The sequence below is a fragment of the Mizuhopecten yessoensis genome, unplaced genomic scaffold (genome assembly GCF_002113885.1).
Source record: "Mizuhopecten yessoensis strain PY_sf001 unplaced genomic scaffold, ASM211388v2 scaffold6505, whole genome shotgun sequence".
Lineage (NCBI taxonomy): Eukaryota > Metazoa > Mollusca > Bivalvia > Pectinida > Pectinidae > Mizuhopecten > Mizuhopecten yessoensis.
Genome location: NW_018406583.1, coordinates 1399438 through 1418529, shown reverse-complemented (window position 1 = coordinate 1418529; position 19092 = coordinate 1399438). Strand labels below are relative to the sequence as shown.

At 36.5% G+C, this 19092-nt stretch overlaps 1 protein-coding gene across 1 annotated transcript; it reads right to left on the bottom strand.

Moving 5' to 3' along the window:
* Window positions 1-951: 951 nt before the first annotated feature.
* Window positions 952-18033, bottom strand: LOC110452233 (glutamate receptor ionotropic, kainate 3-like). The gene is made up of 7 exons (XM_021500612.1): window positions 17868-18033; window positions 15074-15165; window positions 4968-5058; window positions 4086-4413; window positions 3040-3257; window positions 1587-1852; window positions 952-1273 (listed from the first exon to the last, which is right to left on the bottom strand). The coding sequence occupies exons 1-7, from the start codon at window positions 17955-17957 to the stop codon at window positions 952-954; spliced, it is 1407 nt and encodes a 468-aa protein (XP_021356287.1). The 5' UTR covers window positions 17958-18033.
* Between the last annotated feature and the right edge of the window lie 1059 nt (window positions 18034-19092).

Genomic DNA, 19092 nt, shown 5'->3' with positions numbered 1-19092 from the left:
AGATTTAACGTCTTTATAGCCGCTATTTCATGTCATGTCACAGAAAGAATAGACGAAGATACTAGGGAGATGATGAAGGGAAATATATAGATCCGAAGTATAGGAGCAGATCAGTCCGCTTGTCTGTTTCTTTATTTCAATACACCCGAATGTTTACTGCAATGCCTCCGAAGCGAAATACAAATGGCAATTGGAGTAACCTGCCTTCATCTTGCATACTTATACTATTTCGACAGACAATACAACGGGGGGTTACTGCCAATGTTGACGTGAAATATCACATAAATATTAGGTCTGGTTTTTGAACTTTACACGAAAGTTTTTCGATATAAAAGATCAAAACGTCAACTACTTTCAACGAATATGAAAACTAAGGTTTCTGCACAACCACTGTGTGTTTGAGGCTAAACGCATCAGCAATTATCAATGCATAAAAAATGAAGACATGTGCTTAGGGGCTAATATAAGTAACCCCTCACGATAACATAGAGTGAGATACAACAGATCCCCCATCCACCTATTATTGAAACCCTTAAGTTAACAAAAGTAACATATCTGGATTGTACAGTAATTACACAACATATTTACATTTTATGAGATGATGTACAATGTCCACGAGTCTTCTATTCTAAAACGTTTTTATGCGACCAGGGGCCTGTTCGTTTATGCGAAACAACCGGTTTGTCCGTTATCAAATGTAGCATTTTCGGGCTAAATCCTCACGGACCTGCAAAAGTTTAATGCAGGCATTGCAAGGCCTGTTCAAGGCTCGCTTGAAAGCAGCATCATATTACTTTGTACGACCTCATTTCATAAACGAAAAACTCTGGTCCGAGTGGTTTAACCGTTTGGACCGCGATAAACGAAAACGGCCCAGTTATTCAGCATAAACTTAAACTTAGACCATTGTGATGAAATGCCTTTCTTTTAACTTGAAGTAAATAGCAACGTTTAGCTCTTCGTTGTGCTCTTTAGATTATTTGCATTTTCAGTCGAGTCTTTGTTCATAGACAGCCCGCTACAAACGGATTTGCGATGCCTTGCGGCTTGTTTACTTTTGAACCTGCTCTTGTACCAAAACGCGACCTTCTCCATGCCGCATACCAATGTAGCTAGACCTAGGCCTATCCCAATAAGGTAAAACGCGCTCTGGACATCCACAAGTGTTATTGTCTTGGCCACTGTCACCAACTCGCTTGCACAGAAACTACGCTGGGGCCATCGACGGGTTTTCCATATATGCAGTAATCCGCTCTCGTGTACGTACAGTAACCTGAGTATGAATAAAAATATATCAATGTAAAACTGTACGACACACATTTTTAACTACATGTCATCCTATAACCTATGTATGCTATGTATGCTATGGTAACTAATCAGAATGAGGCGATTTTACAAGAACGAAACTAATCTGCGGTACCTATTTAAATACTTGACATCGTTACTTCCTTATATATAACTTTGTCATTTTAAATACTTTTAGTTATTTTCAATCGCCTTTCCATATATCACTCTACTGTGTTGATATCTGTAAAATTAAAAAACAAAAAAGATAAATGAATAATAATTATAAACATTATACGTACTCGTCTGAAAATATTTTTGTATATGGAGATACGTTTGGAAATCCAAAGGCGTATTGCAATGGCAAGAAAAATTCATCGGCCATTAACAGGGAACATTCTTCGGCCATTTTGATTTCCATTTGAGTTTTGTCTCCGATGTAAGCGTAATCTCCGGCAAGCACTTTGTCAAAGTGCACACTTGATTTCGGACTTAGCACACTTGGATCGCTTGCGTTGAATCTTAACATCCCTGCCCATACTTTCTTGAAGTCTGATACTTTAGTCTCCTGGAAGCAATAAATTGGTTAAATAACCTTGATATGGTGTTTATGACAAAACAAGTAGAAAGTACCAATTACACATAGGTGAGATATGGCAAGACATTGACAAGCCATGATGTTTTCAAACGGAGAGTATACATTTATCTCATTTCATCGTAAACGAAGGTCATACGTTGCTCTAGATATATCTTTTGGTGACAACTAGCGAGGTTTTTTTAACTTCTGAGTCAAAACATTCATAGAACTCAATAAATATTAAGACTGCAGCTAAAAAATTGTTTATATATATTTGGTTAAATGTCCTCAAACCAGCCAGCCTCATGTCAATCCTGGTGCCTAGGGTGAAAACGCCGAACGTGAAGAGTTGGGAAGTGAAAAATATATTTATTCAAAGTGAATCTTAAAACCTTTTAACAACAGTTCATGGACAGTGTTAAGTTTGTTCAGGGTATCACTGACCCTTCAGTTGTCTGAGAGGTAGTTACTCAATCATTGGACGATCCCCTATTCAAAGAAACTTTCTCATAGTATCACGATTCTGCACCGTTCAAGTTTTGGATTTTGTTTGTTTGTTTGTGTATCAATTAATTTTATACTCGACAATTTGTAGCGCTTCATTGCTGTCCACAGGCCGGGATATATCAAAGTTCTTAAAAATGTTATCTGCTATTCTGCTATTGTTATTTGCTTATCGTTCAGCATTTGAGGTTATCGAAATAACAGGCTTGACCGTTGTCAGTTTAATGTGTGGAATACAGTGTTTGCCGTCGCCATTGCATTTAAGTGAGGTAGCACTCTAAAGTTGACATCAGATCCGTGCTATTGTAAGGAGGCAAATACATCAATGTACATTTTTGTGAACACACATGCTCAAAGACATGCATACATTAACACATAGAGTCAGGGCCTTAAATGACCTTAGCAATGTATAGGACGTTGAACAGAATAAATCCGAAACCAAATTACTTCGTTTCGCTAGTGATTATTTATGAAGTTTGGTTTGGTTTTATAGAGTTTAACGACAACTAAGGTCATTCAAGGACGTGCCTCCATCTGGTTGTGTATGTATGCGTGTGTGTATGTGTGCCGGTGACAGGGCATGTTGGTATGAAGGTTGAATGATATTCGCCTACTTGCCTTGCTAACAATATTTTGGAATACCAAACATTACAAACAGTCTGCAGTTTGCTTACATTAAACGCATCAATCCAGGAACTGCCTCCTATCGTGCCCCAGCGGTAGTTGTCCATCTGTATCATGCCTGCCACGGTAGTGAATGGCGGTTTGTCCTTTGTCACGGTCAGGAAAGCAATCAGATTCCCGCTGTATGTGGCCATCATAATGATACAGAATAGCCACCAGGAACTCAATAGAGTACGTCCGGTTTGTGACTGTGGTAGGTACTCACCACCTAAAAGACATATTCGTATTACAGAATTCATGCGGTCGGAAAAAAGTCATCATAATTATTATGTGTATATTGCTTTGGATTCCCCAATTTGTATAGTTGCATAAAAAAAACACTGCAACATTTGTAAGATCAGAGAGTTTTGGGTACTTGCTACAACTAGGGTCACACGTAGACTTGATCCACGGATGATGGGGTCACTCAAGAAGTGAACATTAAAAGTTGTAAAAGATGCAACAAACATCAACGGCAAACACATGTGTTATAAAATATATCATACACTACATTATCGTAATATAGAGCTCACAAAATATACCCCGCTTCATTTTACCCACGTAATTAAGCTTTGTTTGCAAAGGGTATAATACCCCAATCACAAATTCTTTCTTTCATGCACATGTACATCAAATGTTCCCTGTGCTAAGTCACAAAAAGCATGCAACAATGGTTAAGGTGGAGTTGCGCTAACAAGGTTTCTGGAGCAGAAATTAAAGTCGAACCAGGCAAAGTAGTCGAACACAAATCATTTTCTTCATGCACATCTATATATGATGAACAAACAGTTAAGAAGTCGCGAATATAAAGTTTTTGGAGCGGAAATTTCAAGTTCAATGTTGACAAGTTCAGGAAAAAAGGTTGAATTGCAAATTCCTTTTTTCATACACATCTACATATGATCAAAAAAGGAGGATCATAGACAGAAGGACGGACAGGACGATTCCTATATCCCCCAACATAAAAAAAATCCAACTATGTCGTGTTACAGTATACCTCTGCTTCTGTGTAGTTTTTGTTGTTTACCATGGTGATTGTAGATGCGAGTAAACATACCTTGTGTGAGCAAAGCGCCATACATGTACCAGAAGGCGTCTTGGTACGTATGTAGACCACCCATCCCTTCTCCATCGTCTTCCCGCGCGTAGTAAGGACTGAAACGCTCGAACAGGAATAACAGCAGCGACATAACTGGCAGGGATATCAAAACACAAAGTAGAAGTTGCTCGCTGAACGGGTCGATAAGGGTGCGCCATTTTTTCTCGTATGGGTCCGGTTTCTTCATTATTATGGTGGTGTAGTCAATGTAATAAGAATACGTGAAGTCCATTACTTCCTCGCGTTTAGCCTGTGCGGACAGAGGCGCTGCAACTAGGTCTACCTCCTGTCAAAATACAAAAAGAAGAGTTTATACTAAATACAATTTGTATGGTCATATGATGTTTAGACTTTGGCAAAAACCTTTAAGGCAAACTAGTACGAAGGACCTATGTGAGGTTATTTTGTAACTTTACCTCAGGCATCCCTACATCAACAATTGTTTCCAAGTACTTCTGAACAGCTCAGCAAATTTTCATCTAACTAGAAACTTCCTCAAGTGGCTGGGATTCAAAATGTTTTATAACTGGTGATACCTACGGCATAAAAGGGAATTTGCTTCAGTTTATTACGTGTTAAGTTAAACAACGATTGTTTCCACGATGGAAGAGCTACTTTGCGATACCTTAAAGTGTCATGTCACATGGTAAACCGCATGCGTAGAAGCTTTTTTACAGCATATCGACTGTTTAAGTCCTTTAGGTCAAAACAGCACTTTAAAAAAGAGACGTTCACAAAAACAATTATCAACGAATTGTTTTTTTCATACAATGTAATTAGAAATGTATTGTTAATCGAAACCCGGAGATGGATTTGTAGTGACACGAAAGTTTAACGAACCCATTTTTCCAGCTGGCCAACTAAGCCGGTCCATGTGCCATTAGCGTTTAGTATTCCCCACTGTCGGTCCGAAGGTTCCACCACTTCATACCTGTAAAACAAACCGTTTGTAGGTCATTCAAGTCTTGCAATTCAGCCGACCTTCTTCCCGAGACAAAAGCCCATTACCTCGTACCCGAGTCTTATTTTCACAGGTTACCATGGTGATGGGTAGGCCAACTGTATTTACATGTACACATGTTACCATGGTGATGGAGAGACTACCTGTGTTTACATGTACACAGGTTACCATGGTGATCGGGGAGACTAGCTGTGTTTTATAATCTTATATTCAAGAAAAATGATTTTGAAAACCGAGATGCACCATACATTTTAAATACCTGAATAAGCTTCGGGGTTCGCTGATAATATCAACACGCTACATCTGGAAATTCACATGTATTTACCATGATGAAAAGCAACCACTTTATCATTTGCTAGGCTTGGAAGTCACACTATTTTTGCGACACCGATCAATTAGTTTTATATAGAAGTTTACTGGCAAAAAGGTTACCAAATCGGTCATTGTATGTTCTATCTTCAAACCTTATCCTCTGTTGAAATCCCAGGTGGTTTGAGTTTAAGAAAATGGACGCAGTATACTTTGTTTAACGTCCCTGAAACAGCTAAGGTAACATGAAAGTGGGTGCCTTAGGCGACACCGCTGAAAAATAGTAGTTTGGTTTTATTTTGTCTAACGTCCTATTAAAAGCTAAGGTCATTTAATGGCTTGTGTTGTGTATTTGTGCCGGAGACAGGGTATGTTGGTGTACTTGCCTCCTTGTTATAGCGGGGATCTGATGCCGACTTTATAGTGCTATCTCACTGAAAAGCCATGCTGAAGGCACCCAGCACAGAATTCCGCCCGGTCACATTATAATGACAGCGGGTGAACCAGTTGCTGTCATTCCACTTAATGCTAAACGTTAAGCAGGAAATAACAACTACAATTTTAAGGACTTTGGTATGTCCCGGCCTGATGACAGAACCCATTGTCTTCCTCACCTGGGCGAACTCTCAACATTCAGGCCAAAAGCGGTGTGTTGACAAGCAAGGCGCTAGAAAATTACAGGTAGTTAGAAGTAGAAAGAAAGATAAAGATCCCAAATATTGCAATGAGCTCGTTTGCACTTGGACCACGCCCTTAAATGACCTTCGCCATTAATAGGACGTTAAACAAAATAAAACCAAACCATTAGACAGTTAAGAAACATCAATTGTTTCAAATCATTTGATAGTGTCAACATTAATATGGGCGTTTTCCAAGAGAAAATAAAAGGAAAAGTCCTCATATAGATCGAAAAGGGACACTGAGAAACACTTAAGGACGAAAAAATCAATTCTACGACTTAATCTACCTTATTATACCAGTAAACCTCAATTAGCATTGAATTTTACAAAACACAATCTAAATCATAAATTCATGACCCAACTTAATGACGTACCAGCTAAATAATCTATGCATGGCTAACTTAATGATGTACAATCTAAATCATATTTGCATGGCCCAAATTACGGAAACACTCTCCAAATTAGCGGAGCACCATTTAAATTTAAAAACCATATCCAAGTTGTCGGGACATGGACCAGTTTTCAGGAACAACAACCAATTTTCAGGGACAACAACCAATTTTCAGGAACATAACAATTCAATAAGATTGTGCCTTTGTTCCCGAAAACTGGTTGTTGGCCCCCGAAAATTAAGTCGTTGTCCCGCTCACTCGCACAGCGGTATTCCCTTTGATGTAGCCGCGCTCCGGCGAAGCCCGTACAGGTGAGGCAGTCTATAGTCCCTGCCTTGCTGGCCGTGTTGTCGGTATAGCTATGCAAAGACGGTCGCTCTAATTCCGTAATCAAAACGATATAATAACACAGGTCGATAGTACACTTATATTTACTTCGAATGAAATAAATAAAGACCAAGGAAATAATGCTTATTTTGTACTACGGCCAGGGTTAGGATCGAAATGAACGACCATTTGAGAATAATGCATAACTTTTACCGTATTGCTGAACTGGTGCTTTGATACATCACTCCAGGGACACATGAAGCCAGTATATACGTCTCTGATCACTCATATAATAATCAAAGACACAATATGAACTCTCAATATTAACGATATTTAATGACGAACGATAAGTACGTCCCGATGTCGTATACAACTTATATTACGTAAACTATATCCCCCGGCTCCGTTCGGTCCGAGGTACTAGTTGTCCAGTATTTATTGATAAACTCGTGCAAATGATGAACCGATTGTGTAAATGTTCATAAACGAACCACTGTATATATATATATATGTTAAGACAGTTTACGTTCCTATTTTGCTTCATATACCTTTCAATCGTTTTTTATGTTGTTAATAGTTTTGTGATTTATATAATCCTCTTAGTAAGGAGATTCCCGATCACCTGTCCTCTCAGCTTTTAATTTCTATTGTATTTAACATAAATGTATTTTATTCATATTTTGGTGTTTTTTTAATCATTACTGATATAATTTCAATTAAATGGAACTTTATCTTTCCTGTACTGTCGTAAGAATATCCCTTCTGATTTAATGTTTCATGTTATAATATTTAAGGTTGAACTTTCTATTTAGTTTAGGTTATCGGGTGATAAAGAAAAAATAATTTACCCGGGTTCCATTGTAGTTATCACCCGATAACCTAAATTGAATAGAAAGTTAATCCTTATATTTATAGCCTTTTTCTTTACATAAAACGCGTCCATTTATGTCATCAAAGTAAACGTATGTAAATGAACACACAATCCAGCCGTCCTGTCAGTCAACAACGTGACGTCATCGGAATGTATGAATTTCAACAATGTATGTTTACATTTCAACAATGTATCTTTTGCATGAATACACTAATGAGTTACACATCTGGTATCCGAGGTACTCCTGTTAACTTCCTAAAACAGCAATGTAAGCTCCCGGGTTGTTGAAACTTCGAGTGATAATGACAATGATCTCCACAAAGGCTTTCATTAGAAAAAATACCATTTAAGTTACGTACACTTATGTGTTTAAAGTGAACGAAATTTTCGAAATATCTTGTTTCTTTATTCATTTAAAGCGAACTTAACCATTTCAGAAAGATAATGTGCATCCGTATGTCAGTTATCAAAACTGTATAAAGTAAAGAGAGAAAAAAAATAGAGCATTATTCTTAACCAGAGACGTTATATTACAATATATACGACTTTGGTGTATAGTCTAAACAGTTGCTCTCGTCTAACGAACCTGTGATTACTAAAATTTAGAACCTATGAAACTTCTTATATAAAAGGCTAAGCGTGATCCGGTTGTTAAATATATGAATTATCAGAATTAATATTGAATATTGTATTACCTGTCTTCAGACAGAGACATATAAAGCCGTAAGTAGTATATACGTTTCCGCTTCAGGTCAACCATGACAATCAGAATAATATATAAACTAAAGGTATTTTGTTTTGGTTTCCTTTCTATCATAACCAGATACCTTCTCTGTATTAACGTAATATATTAGGTATCAGTACATTTCACTCATAGTTCCAGTAGTATTAGTAATCATTATCAAATACATATATAGATAAAATATATTGCCGTGTGAATGATGTAATTGATATACAATATGTGTTAAGATAAGTTCTGTGCACTGATCTTACACGAAAATGGCACCGTTTCATTGGTTGATATACCTGTCAATCACGCGCGGTAGAGAGGTGGGCCCTCGCGATGATTGGTTGATGTTCTTGTCGATGCTCCGCTGTTGTTTGATTGACAAGAATATCACGGGCCGTAATTCTCGTCACATTCTGGTGCATGTACTCGCAGTGACATTTGGTATTTCTTTTTCTGTTTCCTGTTGTACAATATATTTAAACTTGAAAGTGACATTCGTTCTGAATTCTTTTTTAATTGGTGCAAGCATCCCATGCATACAATTTTATTATGAGAAAGTAGGTTTACTTTGTTTGTAATGTATAATCGTGCACAGAAACCTTACATGTGGATGTACATTGTATTGGACATGTATGTTGAAATTGTAGGTGTATAAATATAGCTGTTGGTCTGTATGAACTTTCTAACTAAGCATTGAAGGATAATTAAATGTAATCACTACTTGTAAGCGTCAAGGAAAAATCATTAAACTAAGGAACTGTGACAATGTATTATGAGAATTATCGGTGTTCATGTTAAAATATAATAGACAAAAGCAAATATTTATTTATAGGACTGTTTTGCTATTGCTAATACTGAAATACTTTTTTCCTGCTAACACAATGTTCAAATACTAAAGTGACATTTGTACTGAATTCGTTTTACTTAGCGCAGGCAGCCTGGTCCTCGCATAAAATGTTAGTGAAAAAGTGGGTTGACTTGGTATGTAATGTATAAAAAGCTGTATTTGACAAGAGGGTATAATTGTACAAGTATGTGCAAAATGTTGTTGAATGTATAGGTAAGTGGTTGTTATGAAAAAAACATGTTGATATGATTGATTGTACATACGTGTGCATGTTTATATGTTTGCAGGTAGGTTGGCCCAGTTAATTATTTCTTTAACAAAGGAAAAATCTTGTTATTTCATTATCTGATTAAGTAACCAGCAACCGACCGTGGAGAAGTTGATTTGTACTTTAATTTTTAAATCATAGTATACTGTAAAAGCATATATTTACGTTGGTGGTTAAATTTCGTTGTTTTGGATTTGGGACAAGTTCGTGGGGAAAATATTTCGTGAAATCAATATTTTCAAACCCAGTTATTTTATGTTTGACACCTGGACAATAAGACTTACCGTACATCGCCCGAGGTGATCACCCATCCACTCCAGGTGAAATTTTCACACCTCGCTTCACCCCAGTCAGTGGAAAACAATAGATCGACCATCGCCCGATGGTCACCGTACTGCTTGCGAGGTTCAGGTAAGACCCGGCGAGATAAACTCACACTATGGGTATCGGTCAAATCCGTCATGCTCTATAATTTACATACAAAGAGCGATGTAACAAACGCTTGATTGACGCGCTATAGTTATAAGTGTTTAACTCTGTGTCTGTGACGATAAGTACACCGTTTATCATGACCTGTGTCTAAATGTAAATACAGCATGGTTTGTAATTAAAGTAATAGTTTATTTCATATTTTCGCTAATTTCTATTTCGTGCGATTAAAATTTCGTTGGGATTATATTTCATGGTTTTCTTTAAACCACGAAATAAACGAAATTAAATCCCCAACGAAATATTATGCTTTTACAGTAATCTGTATTTAACGTTGAAATAGTGTCTCATAGGTCAACTTGGCCGGATAATTAATTCTATCAATTTTGTTTCAACTAGAAACTTTAAATTGTGAATGGATATGTGACTCTTTAATAAAATAAATTATTATTATAAGGGTTAATATATATCACAAGACATCCAATCGACATTAGCCTATAATTGGATGACAACACGTAATCACCTTTTGTCATGCTGTGTACACAAACGCCAATCATGTCGTCGTTGAACAGCACTACTACGTGACCAGTTTCTGTGCAGGATTATATATATTGCAAAGTTACTGTACCGTTACAGTCCAAATATACGGAAATGTATCAGTGAAAAATGTTAACAAATAACTTCAACGTTGGTGTCTTCTGTGTTTGAGTGTCAAAAAAACGTATAGCATATTTTCGGTATTACCGTTTAATGACAAATTGACTACACTGTGTCGTCCTTATGTTAGGTCGACAATTCAAATAAACAACAAAATACCGACAGTTACACATTGAATATCATTATACAATACAGTACTTATTGATGCGATGCTAAGTTATATCGAGGACTTAGATAATCTGAGTCCGTGATTATATTTATCTCGAAAATATAATTGAATTATGAAGGTTAAACTTTTTCTCTCCATATACATGTAATATACACAAGTTATAATTTAACATCTTGGTTCAATAATGTAAAGCAACTCGATCCACTCCTTTAGCCGGCTTAGTTTTAAAATTTGGGTACAGGTACATCACACTAAACACACCGTGTCCAGTGCTTGATTGATAGGTTTTGCGTCCGCTTCACTACCGAGTAGTTTGGATAATCACAGGTAAAATATACAGGTGTGAAACCACGTGATTATGTGGCTTTTCAAAGCAATAAACTGAATTGAATTGGATTACCAGGTACAGTTTTCTTACCTGTGGGTCTTACCTGGGAATCTCCAATTAACTCATTACAGCATAATTATGACAGTGGTAATACAGAACTTGTGTGGTGTTTGATCACACCTCTAACCCCCTTAGAGCACAGGTCTGTTATTTCAACCGGCAGGTGTGATATGCTTGAATCTACCTGAAACTATGCTTTACCTGTGACTACATGTGCCATTGTAATTATCCATGTATACAGCTAATAATGTTTAAATATCATATCAGCATGGTAATAATGTAATGTGATCGCACTGCCAAAGTATTATAAAACATTTCTAATTTACATTTATATCATGGCAGCACCCCTACCTCTACAAAATTATAGAAACAACCTATATACTGAAAATATTCCGTTATCATAATTCTAATCAAAGACGAATAAAACCAGTATATACGTACGTATCCGCTATAATTTTGTTTATGATACATTGTATCTTATTAAACATTATTAATTCAATTCAGGTTATTGCATTGGATATCCACATAATCACGTGGTTTTCACACCTGTACATCTTACCAGTGATTGACCGAACTACTCGGTAGTGAAGCGGACGCAAAACCTATCAATCAAGCACTGGACACAGGTGTGTTTAGTATTTTGTACCTGTCGCAAATTTCACACCTAAGCCGGCTCAAGGAGTGGATCGAGATGCTTTTCATTATTGAACAAAGATGTTTAATTATATCTAAGTCCGTGGCATTACACATCAATAAGTACTGTATTGAATAATATCAAATGTGTAACTGTCGGTATTTTGTTGTTTATTTGAATTTTCGACCTAACATAAGGACGACACAGTGTCGTCGATTTGTCATTAAACGGTAATACCGAAAATATGCTATACGTTTTATTGACATTCAAACACAGAAGACACCAACGTTGAAGTTATTTTGTAAATATTTTTACTGATACATTTCCGTATATTTGGACCGTAGCGGTACAGTAACTTTGCAATATATATAATCCGGCACAGAAACAGATCACGTAGTAGTGCTGTTCAACGACGACATGACTGGCGGTTGTGTACACAGCATGCACCAGAGTGTGACGAGAATTACGGCCCGTGATATTCTTGTCAATCAAACAACAGCGGAGCATCGACAAGAACATCAACCAATCATCGCGAGGGCCCACCTCTCTACCGCGCGTGATTGACAGGTATATCAACCAATGAAACGGTGCCATTTTCGTGTAAGATCAGTGCACAGAACTTATCTTAACACCTACTGTATATCAATTACATCATTCACACGGCAATATATTTTATCTATATATGTATATGATAATGATTACTAATACTACTGGAACTATGAGTAAAATGTACTGATACCTAACATATTACGTTAATACAGAGAAGGTCTCTGGTTATGATATAAAGGAAACCAAAACAAAATACCTTTAGTTTATATATTATTCTGATTGTCATGGTTGACCTGAAGCGGAAACGTATATACTACTTACGGCTTTATATGTCTCTGTCTGAAGACAGGTAATACAATATTCAATATTAATTCTGATAATTCATATATTTAACAACCGGATCACGCTTAGCCTTTTATATAAGAAGTTTCATAGGTTCTAAATTTTAGTAATCACAGGTTCGTTAGACGAGAGCAACTGTTTAGACTATACACCAAAGTCGTATATATTGTAATATAACGTCTCTGGTTAAGAATAATGCTCTATTTTTTTTCTCTCTTTACTTTATACAGTTTTGATAACTGACATACGGATGCACATTATCTTTCTGAAATGGTTAAGTTCGCTTTAAATGAATAAAGAAACAAGATATTTCGAAAATTTCGTTCACTTTAAACACATAAGTGTACGTAACTTAAATGGTATTTTTTCTAATGAAAGCCTTTGTGGAGATCATTGTCATTATCACTCGAAGTTTCAACAACCCGGGAGCTTACATTGCTGTTTTAGGAAGTTAACAGGAGTACCTCGGATACCAGATGTGTAACTCATTAGTGTATTCATGCAAAAGATACATTGTTGAAATGTAAATATACATTGTTGAAATTCATACATTCCGATGACGTCACGTTGTTGACTGACAGGACGGCTGGATTGTGTGTTCATTTACATACGTTTACTTTGATGACATAAATGGACGCGTTTTATGTAAAGAAAAAGGCTATAAATATAAGGATTAACTTTCTATTCAATTTAGGTTATCGGGTGATAACTACAATGGAACCCGGGTAAATTATTTTTTCTTTATCACCCGATAACCTAAACTAAATAGAAAGTTCAACCTTAAATATTATAACATGAAACATTAAATCAGAAGGGATATTCTTACGACAGTACAGGAAAGATAAAGTTCCATTTAATTGAAATTATATCAGTAATGATTAAAAAAACACCAAAATATGAATAAAATACATTTATGTTAAATACAATAGAAATTAAAAGCTGAGAGGACAGGTGATCGGGAATCTCCTTACTAAGAGGATTATATAAATCACAAAACTATTAACAACATAAAAAACGATTGAAAGGTATATGAAGCAAAATAGGAACGTAAACTGTCTTAACATATATATATATATACAGTGGTTCGTTTATGAACATTTACCTCGGACCGAACGGAGCCGGGGGATATAGTTTACGTAATATAAGTTGTATACGACATCGGGACGTACTTATCATTCGTCATTAAATATCGTTAATATTGAGAGTTCATATTGTGTCTTTGATTATTATATGAGTGATCAGAGACGTATATACTGGCTTCATGTGTCCCTGGAGTGATGTATCAAAGCACCAGTTCAGCAATACGGTAAAAGTTATGCATTATTCTCAAATGGTCGTTCATTTCGATCCTAACCCTGGCCGTAGTACAAAATAAGCATTATTTCCTTGGTCTTTATTTATTTCATTCGAAGTAAATATAAGTGTACTATCGACCTGTGTTATTATATCGTTTTGATTACGGAATTAGAGCAACCGTCGTTGCATAGCTATACCGACAACACGGCCAGCAAGGCAGGGACTATAGACTGCCTCACCTGTACGGGCTTCGCCGGAGCGCGGCTACATCAAAGGGAATACCGCTGTGCGAGTGAGCGGGACAACGACTTAATTTTCGGGGGCCAACGACCAGTTTTCGGGAACAAAGGCACAATCTTATTGAATTGTTATGTTCCTGAAAATTGGTTGTTGTCCCTGAAAATTGGTTGTTGTTCCTGAAAACTGGTCCATGTCCCGATAACTTGGATATGGTTTTTAAATTTAAATGGTGCTCCGCTAATTTGGAGAGTGTTTCCGTAATTTGGGCCATGCAAATATGATTTAGATTGTACATCATTAAGTTAGCCATGCATAGATTATTTAGCTGGTACGTCATTAAGTTGGGTCATGAATTTATGATTTAGATTGTGTTTTGTAAAATTCAATGCTAATTGAAGTTTACTGGTATAATAAGGTAGATTAAGTCGTAGAATTGATTTTTTCGTCCTTAAGTGTTTCTCAGTGCGGATGTTCTCCTTTATCTGATGCACAGGGAGGATAAACCAAACTTATCTGGTTCCCCCGTTGCATCCTTAACGTGCAACCCCTGTGGAATATCCCCTCGCAATTCAATGTAAGCACTCTTCTAGCAACTTTATTCTTTGACAGAATTTGATCAAACTTTTGAAAAATGTGAAACATGAGAATACTTCTGGTGTATATGTGTGTAAAGGTACCAATGTCACTCTTGTATCTAGAAGTCATTAACTGATTCAACTTCCTCACTTTACTTCATTTCTCAACATGCTTTGATGTTGATGTTAAACCCCGATTAAAAGCATTGCTCATTGAAATGTCAAATTAAGATAAAAAAAAAAGGCATACATGACGACATCAGTTAGACTTTTTCAACTTACGTGAAGTTCAGGCTGCTCGCCATATGTTCTAGAAGGTCAAAACACAGACCGGTGTAGGTGTTGTTTGGCAAAGCAACAACGAACGGCGCCCACTAAAATATATTCATTATTGTTAATTATCATATAAACATGAATTGACTTTGTAAAACGGAACAAAATAGTCATACTGTGCTGTTATATTATTGTCTCGGTAAATTAATTGCCATCATTCACAAATCAAAATGTTGATTATTCTGCTGCTGGAAAACCAAATCATTGGATTGAATGACAAGGTTGCAATATTGACTAAGTCAAGATAGTTATGAAACAATAAAGTTGTTGATGTTCATCACAAGCTCACAATGGCCCTATAAGCCACGGGATCTAATGCCACATTCATGGTCACTCAAAATGTCTCAAACAAAACCTGAACAACTTCTTCTGAATAAACAAAAAAGCACCAGGTGATAATATTTGGCTAGTAGAATGTCGGGATGAACGGCTACTAAGTTTGTTCAAATGATTGACCTTCACCCAATTTCAAGGTCACCGGTGTCAATTGTCTAAACTAATCTTTAAACAACTTCTTCTAAATAACCAAATGCCTAGAGTAATATTTGGCTAGTAACATGGAAGTCTGTCATGTTTGTTCAAATGAATGAGCTTCACCCATAATCGAGGTCACAGGGATAAAGAATTTTAAAATACCTAAGCAACTTTGTCGGAATAACCAAAAGGCCGTAAATGATATATTGTATAGGGTGTAACGTCGTATCAGCAGCTAAGGTCATTTAAGCACGTGTCTCCATGTGTGGTGTGTGCAAGCAATAATCGTCCAGATGTTTATCGTTTGCACATGGTACGAACAGTGCACATTTTAAAACGTAGTGCGGTCCGACCGGAAACTGTCTTTAACTGAAAAACCATGCCGAAGGTATCAGCAGTATTCCACCCTAACACATACTATTGACAACGGGTAAACCAGTTGTGAATGCACCAACCAAAGCATTCCACCAAGTCAGTTAATACCGACAACGGGTAAACCAGTTGCTGCTATTATCCTAAATGCGAAACATTTAGCAGGGAACTACCATTATTAATGCCTTTGATGTACCTTGGACTAGGAACGGAAACTATTTCCCTTTCAACGTTCAACACCAAAGCAAAACGGTAGGTGGACGTAGAAATAAATATAAAGAGTATAAAGAGACAAAGGGTGGCAGTGGGTGCAGCAGAACTATTACGGTTTCTTTGATGTTCTTAAAGGCGCTATTTAGTAAAACAACACTATTAAGATCGATCAGATACTGAAAATAAAGATCTCCTAACGATAGCCTTCGTAGTTTATAATAACAAGACATGAAACAAACGTCAAGTGTTGTCAGATTTATCTTTTAGTAAAGTCGATGATAAAAATAGCTACGACTGAAATAGCGCAAAATCCGGGCCTTTCAGCTAGAAGTAAACATTGCACAGTGCCGCGTTGTCGACCGACAGTAAATCTGATTTCTCACATAATACATGCGTGTCACCTTGAATTTACACAAAACATCGCAAGCAAGAATTACAAGTATCATAATGTATAAAGCTTTTGAGATATTTCTGTTCACAGTTGTATAGTAATAAATTACTCGTCTATAACGATGATTGAGATGTTGTTTGGATAATGAAATTTATTAAAAAAAAATGCCGGCACTTGTATTCTGAAGGGGTTGGGTGAACAAAGCGAGAATTAACCTTCTCTCCACGGCTGGAAAGACACATTTCACCGTTACTTACTACTAACACGTACGGTTGCACAGTTAAGGAATTCTTCATTACTGGACAGGAACGACAGGAAAACATCATTGTCTCTTGTCAACTTTTCGACGTGTATTATTCATAAGGAGTATCAAACTATTGTTTTTATGAAATTTTGTAACTAGATTATAAAACAAATTAGTTCACTAAATTGTCCTTTCAGTAGAAGACACAAAAGCAATTCAATGAAACAAGCGTGATGTTGACGAGATCAATACAAAGTTTGCTCGAAATCTATAATTGATACTGATTTCTCAAGAGCATTATCATTAACCATAGGAAGTAGCTCATTACCGATATTTGTTTATCAAACGTCGTGCAATTCATACAAGCTTCAGTTATCTAGTCACTAACGAGGGCAAATATATACCTTGCAGGAACTTATTTGATATCATTGGCTTTGATAATACCATGTCATGGAGGCATGTCCTTAAACGACCTATTCAAAGGACGGTTAACCCTATAAAACCAATCCAAATCAATCATCGCTTTCAAAGGATGCAATTAAAGTAATATTAAGTATTTGCGTATGGTACAGAAATGGAGTCTGGGCATGAACGTAGCATGGGAATCACATTCGCTGATATTTTCGAAAAAAAGATCAGTCAAACTCGATTTGATGAACACGAAATTATGTCAAACCGGTAAAAACAAACCAGAAACACGAAATTATGTCAAACAGGTAAACACAAACCAGAAACACGAAATTATGTCAAACAGGTAAAAACAAACCAGACTTGAAAAGTATTAGTGGCCAGATGAAGATCAATCCACTTGTACCTTTATAAGTGATTTTCCCTTGTTCAATTATAGAATATGAACAGCGGTGTATATTTACATATGATTGCCAGTTATCTTATCCTTTCCTGACTTATATTTCTATTTTTGATACAACACCTCTTGAGCCTGTCTTAGTATCACCTCACTTTTGGTTGTTTCATTTGATGTATTGGGCTCAGCGTCCTATGAACAGCTACATGTAAGAATATATCATTACGGACTTTTGAGGACTTACCTCTAGTGTGGCAACCGTGAATTTACGGCCATTGAAGCCAAAACCCATATTTGGGAAGACCTCGGAATGAAAAGATGTCTGTCCCTCCATGGCAACATACCCCACATTACTCCAGCTACGCCCTTTATCTGTGAAAACCAGGGTTTGAACCGATGACCAGTGACAACGTTCCAGTAGCTGTAAAAGCAAACATTATTTTTTTATTCTTTTACCACAGCCGAGACTCATTCATTCAGCAAACACTTTTTTCGTTAGTCTGTCGAGGCATTTGAGGACCGTCTATAATTGTATTCTCCACTTTTCGAGAAAAATCGGTGGATATTAATTTGGGCCTGTCCGTCCGTCCCTTCAATTTCTGTTAGTTACTCCGATATATTTTGATTGGTTAATTGGTTCCGTGCAATAACTACGCTAATACTGGTCCTATTTCAACAACATTTGGTGTGCACATACATATTACCATGTTTAAGACTAAACTCACTCGTCAATATGATCCGTGCATATGTATGGAAAATTAATTAGTAAATTATAAGTAAGGTATACAAAAACTCCAACAATTAATTGTAACCTTGTCTTGTAGTCAATGATTGCAAAATATTGTAATACATATAATTTTTATGGTGTTCAACATTTTAAGTTTGCTGATGATTGGAAATATGGGCAAGGGAAGCACCCTCTATACAGGATATAACTTTTCAAAGGGAGATCACTCTTGTAACAGATCCATTTCGTATTGAATTTTTTTTTTCATTGACCCTTAACTTCTCTCCTGTAATTGATTTCTGTATATCAAATAGATGAGGACAAATAACTGCTTTTGTCTTATTCCCAAACTAGCGAAGCTCAGGATATCAATCAGTCAAATATATGTATGGTTTCTAATGAAATTGCTGTATTCTAGAAATTCTTCAATGAAAAGCTTCTATAGTAGCATGAGTGACCAATGCAATTTGGCTTATACTTTAACCCCTAGAACTATTCTAGGCTGTTACATTTCATACCATAGCTAATTTTGACCCACTTGCTATTTTAAAACAAACTGAAGGCCTATTTCTAAGTCACATTGTCTGATATTAATGCTCCCAACTAGCATATCACGTTTCAAGTAGCGCTCAACAATAACATTTAATCCAAAACAAGTCTTAAAGCGGGGAACATGAATCCCACGAGTTCGCTTGGTCTATCATAACTATCGCAGCCATTCCACTACTAAACTGTTCTCCCT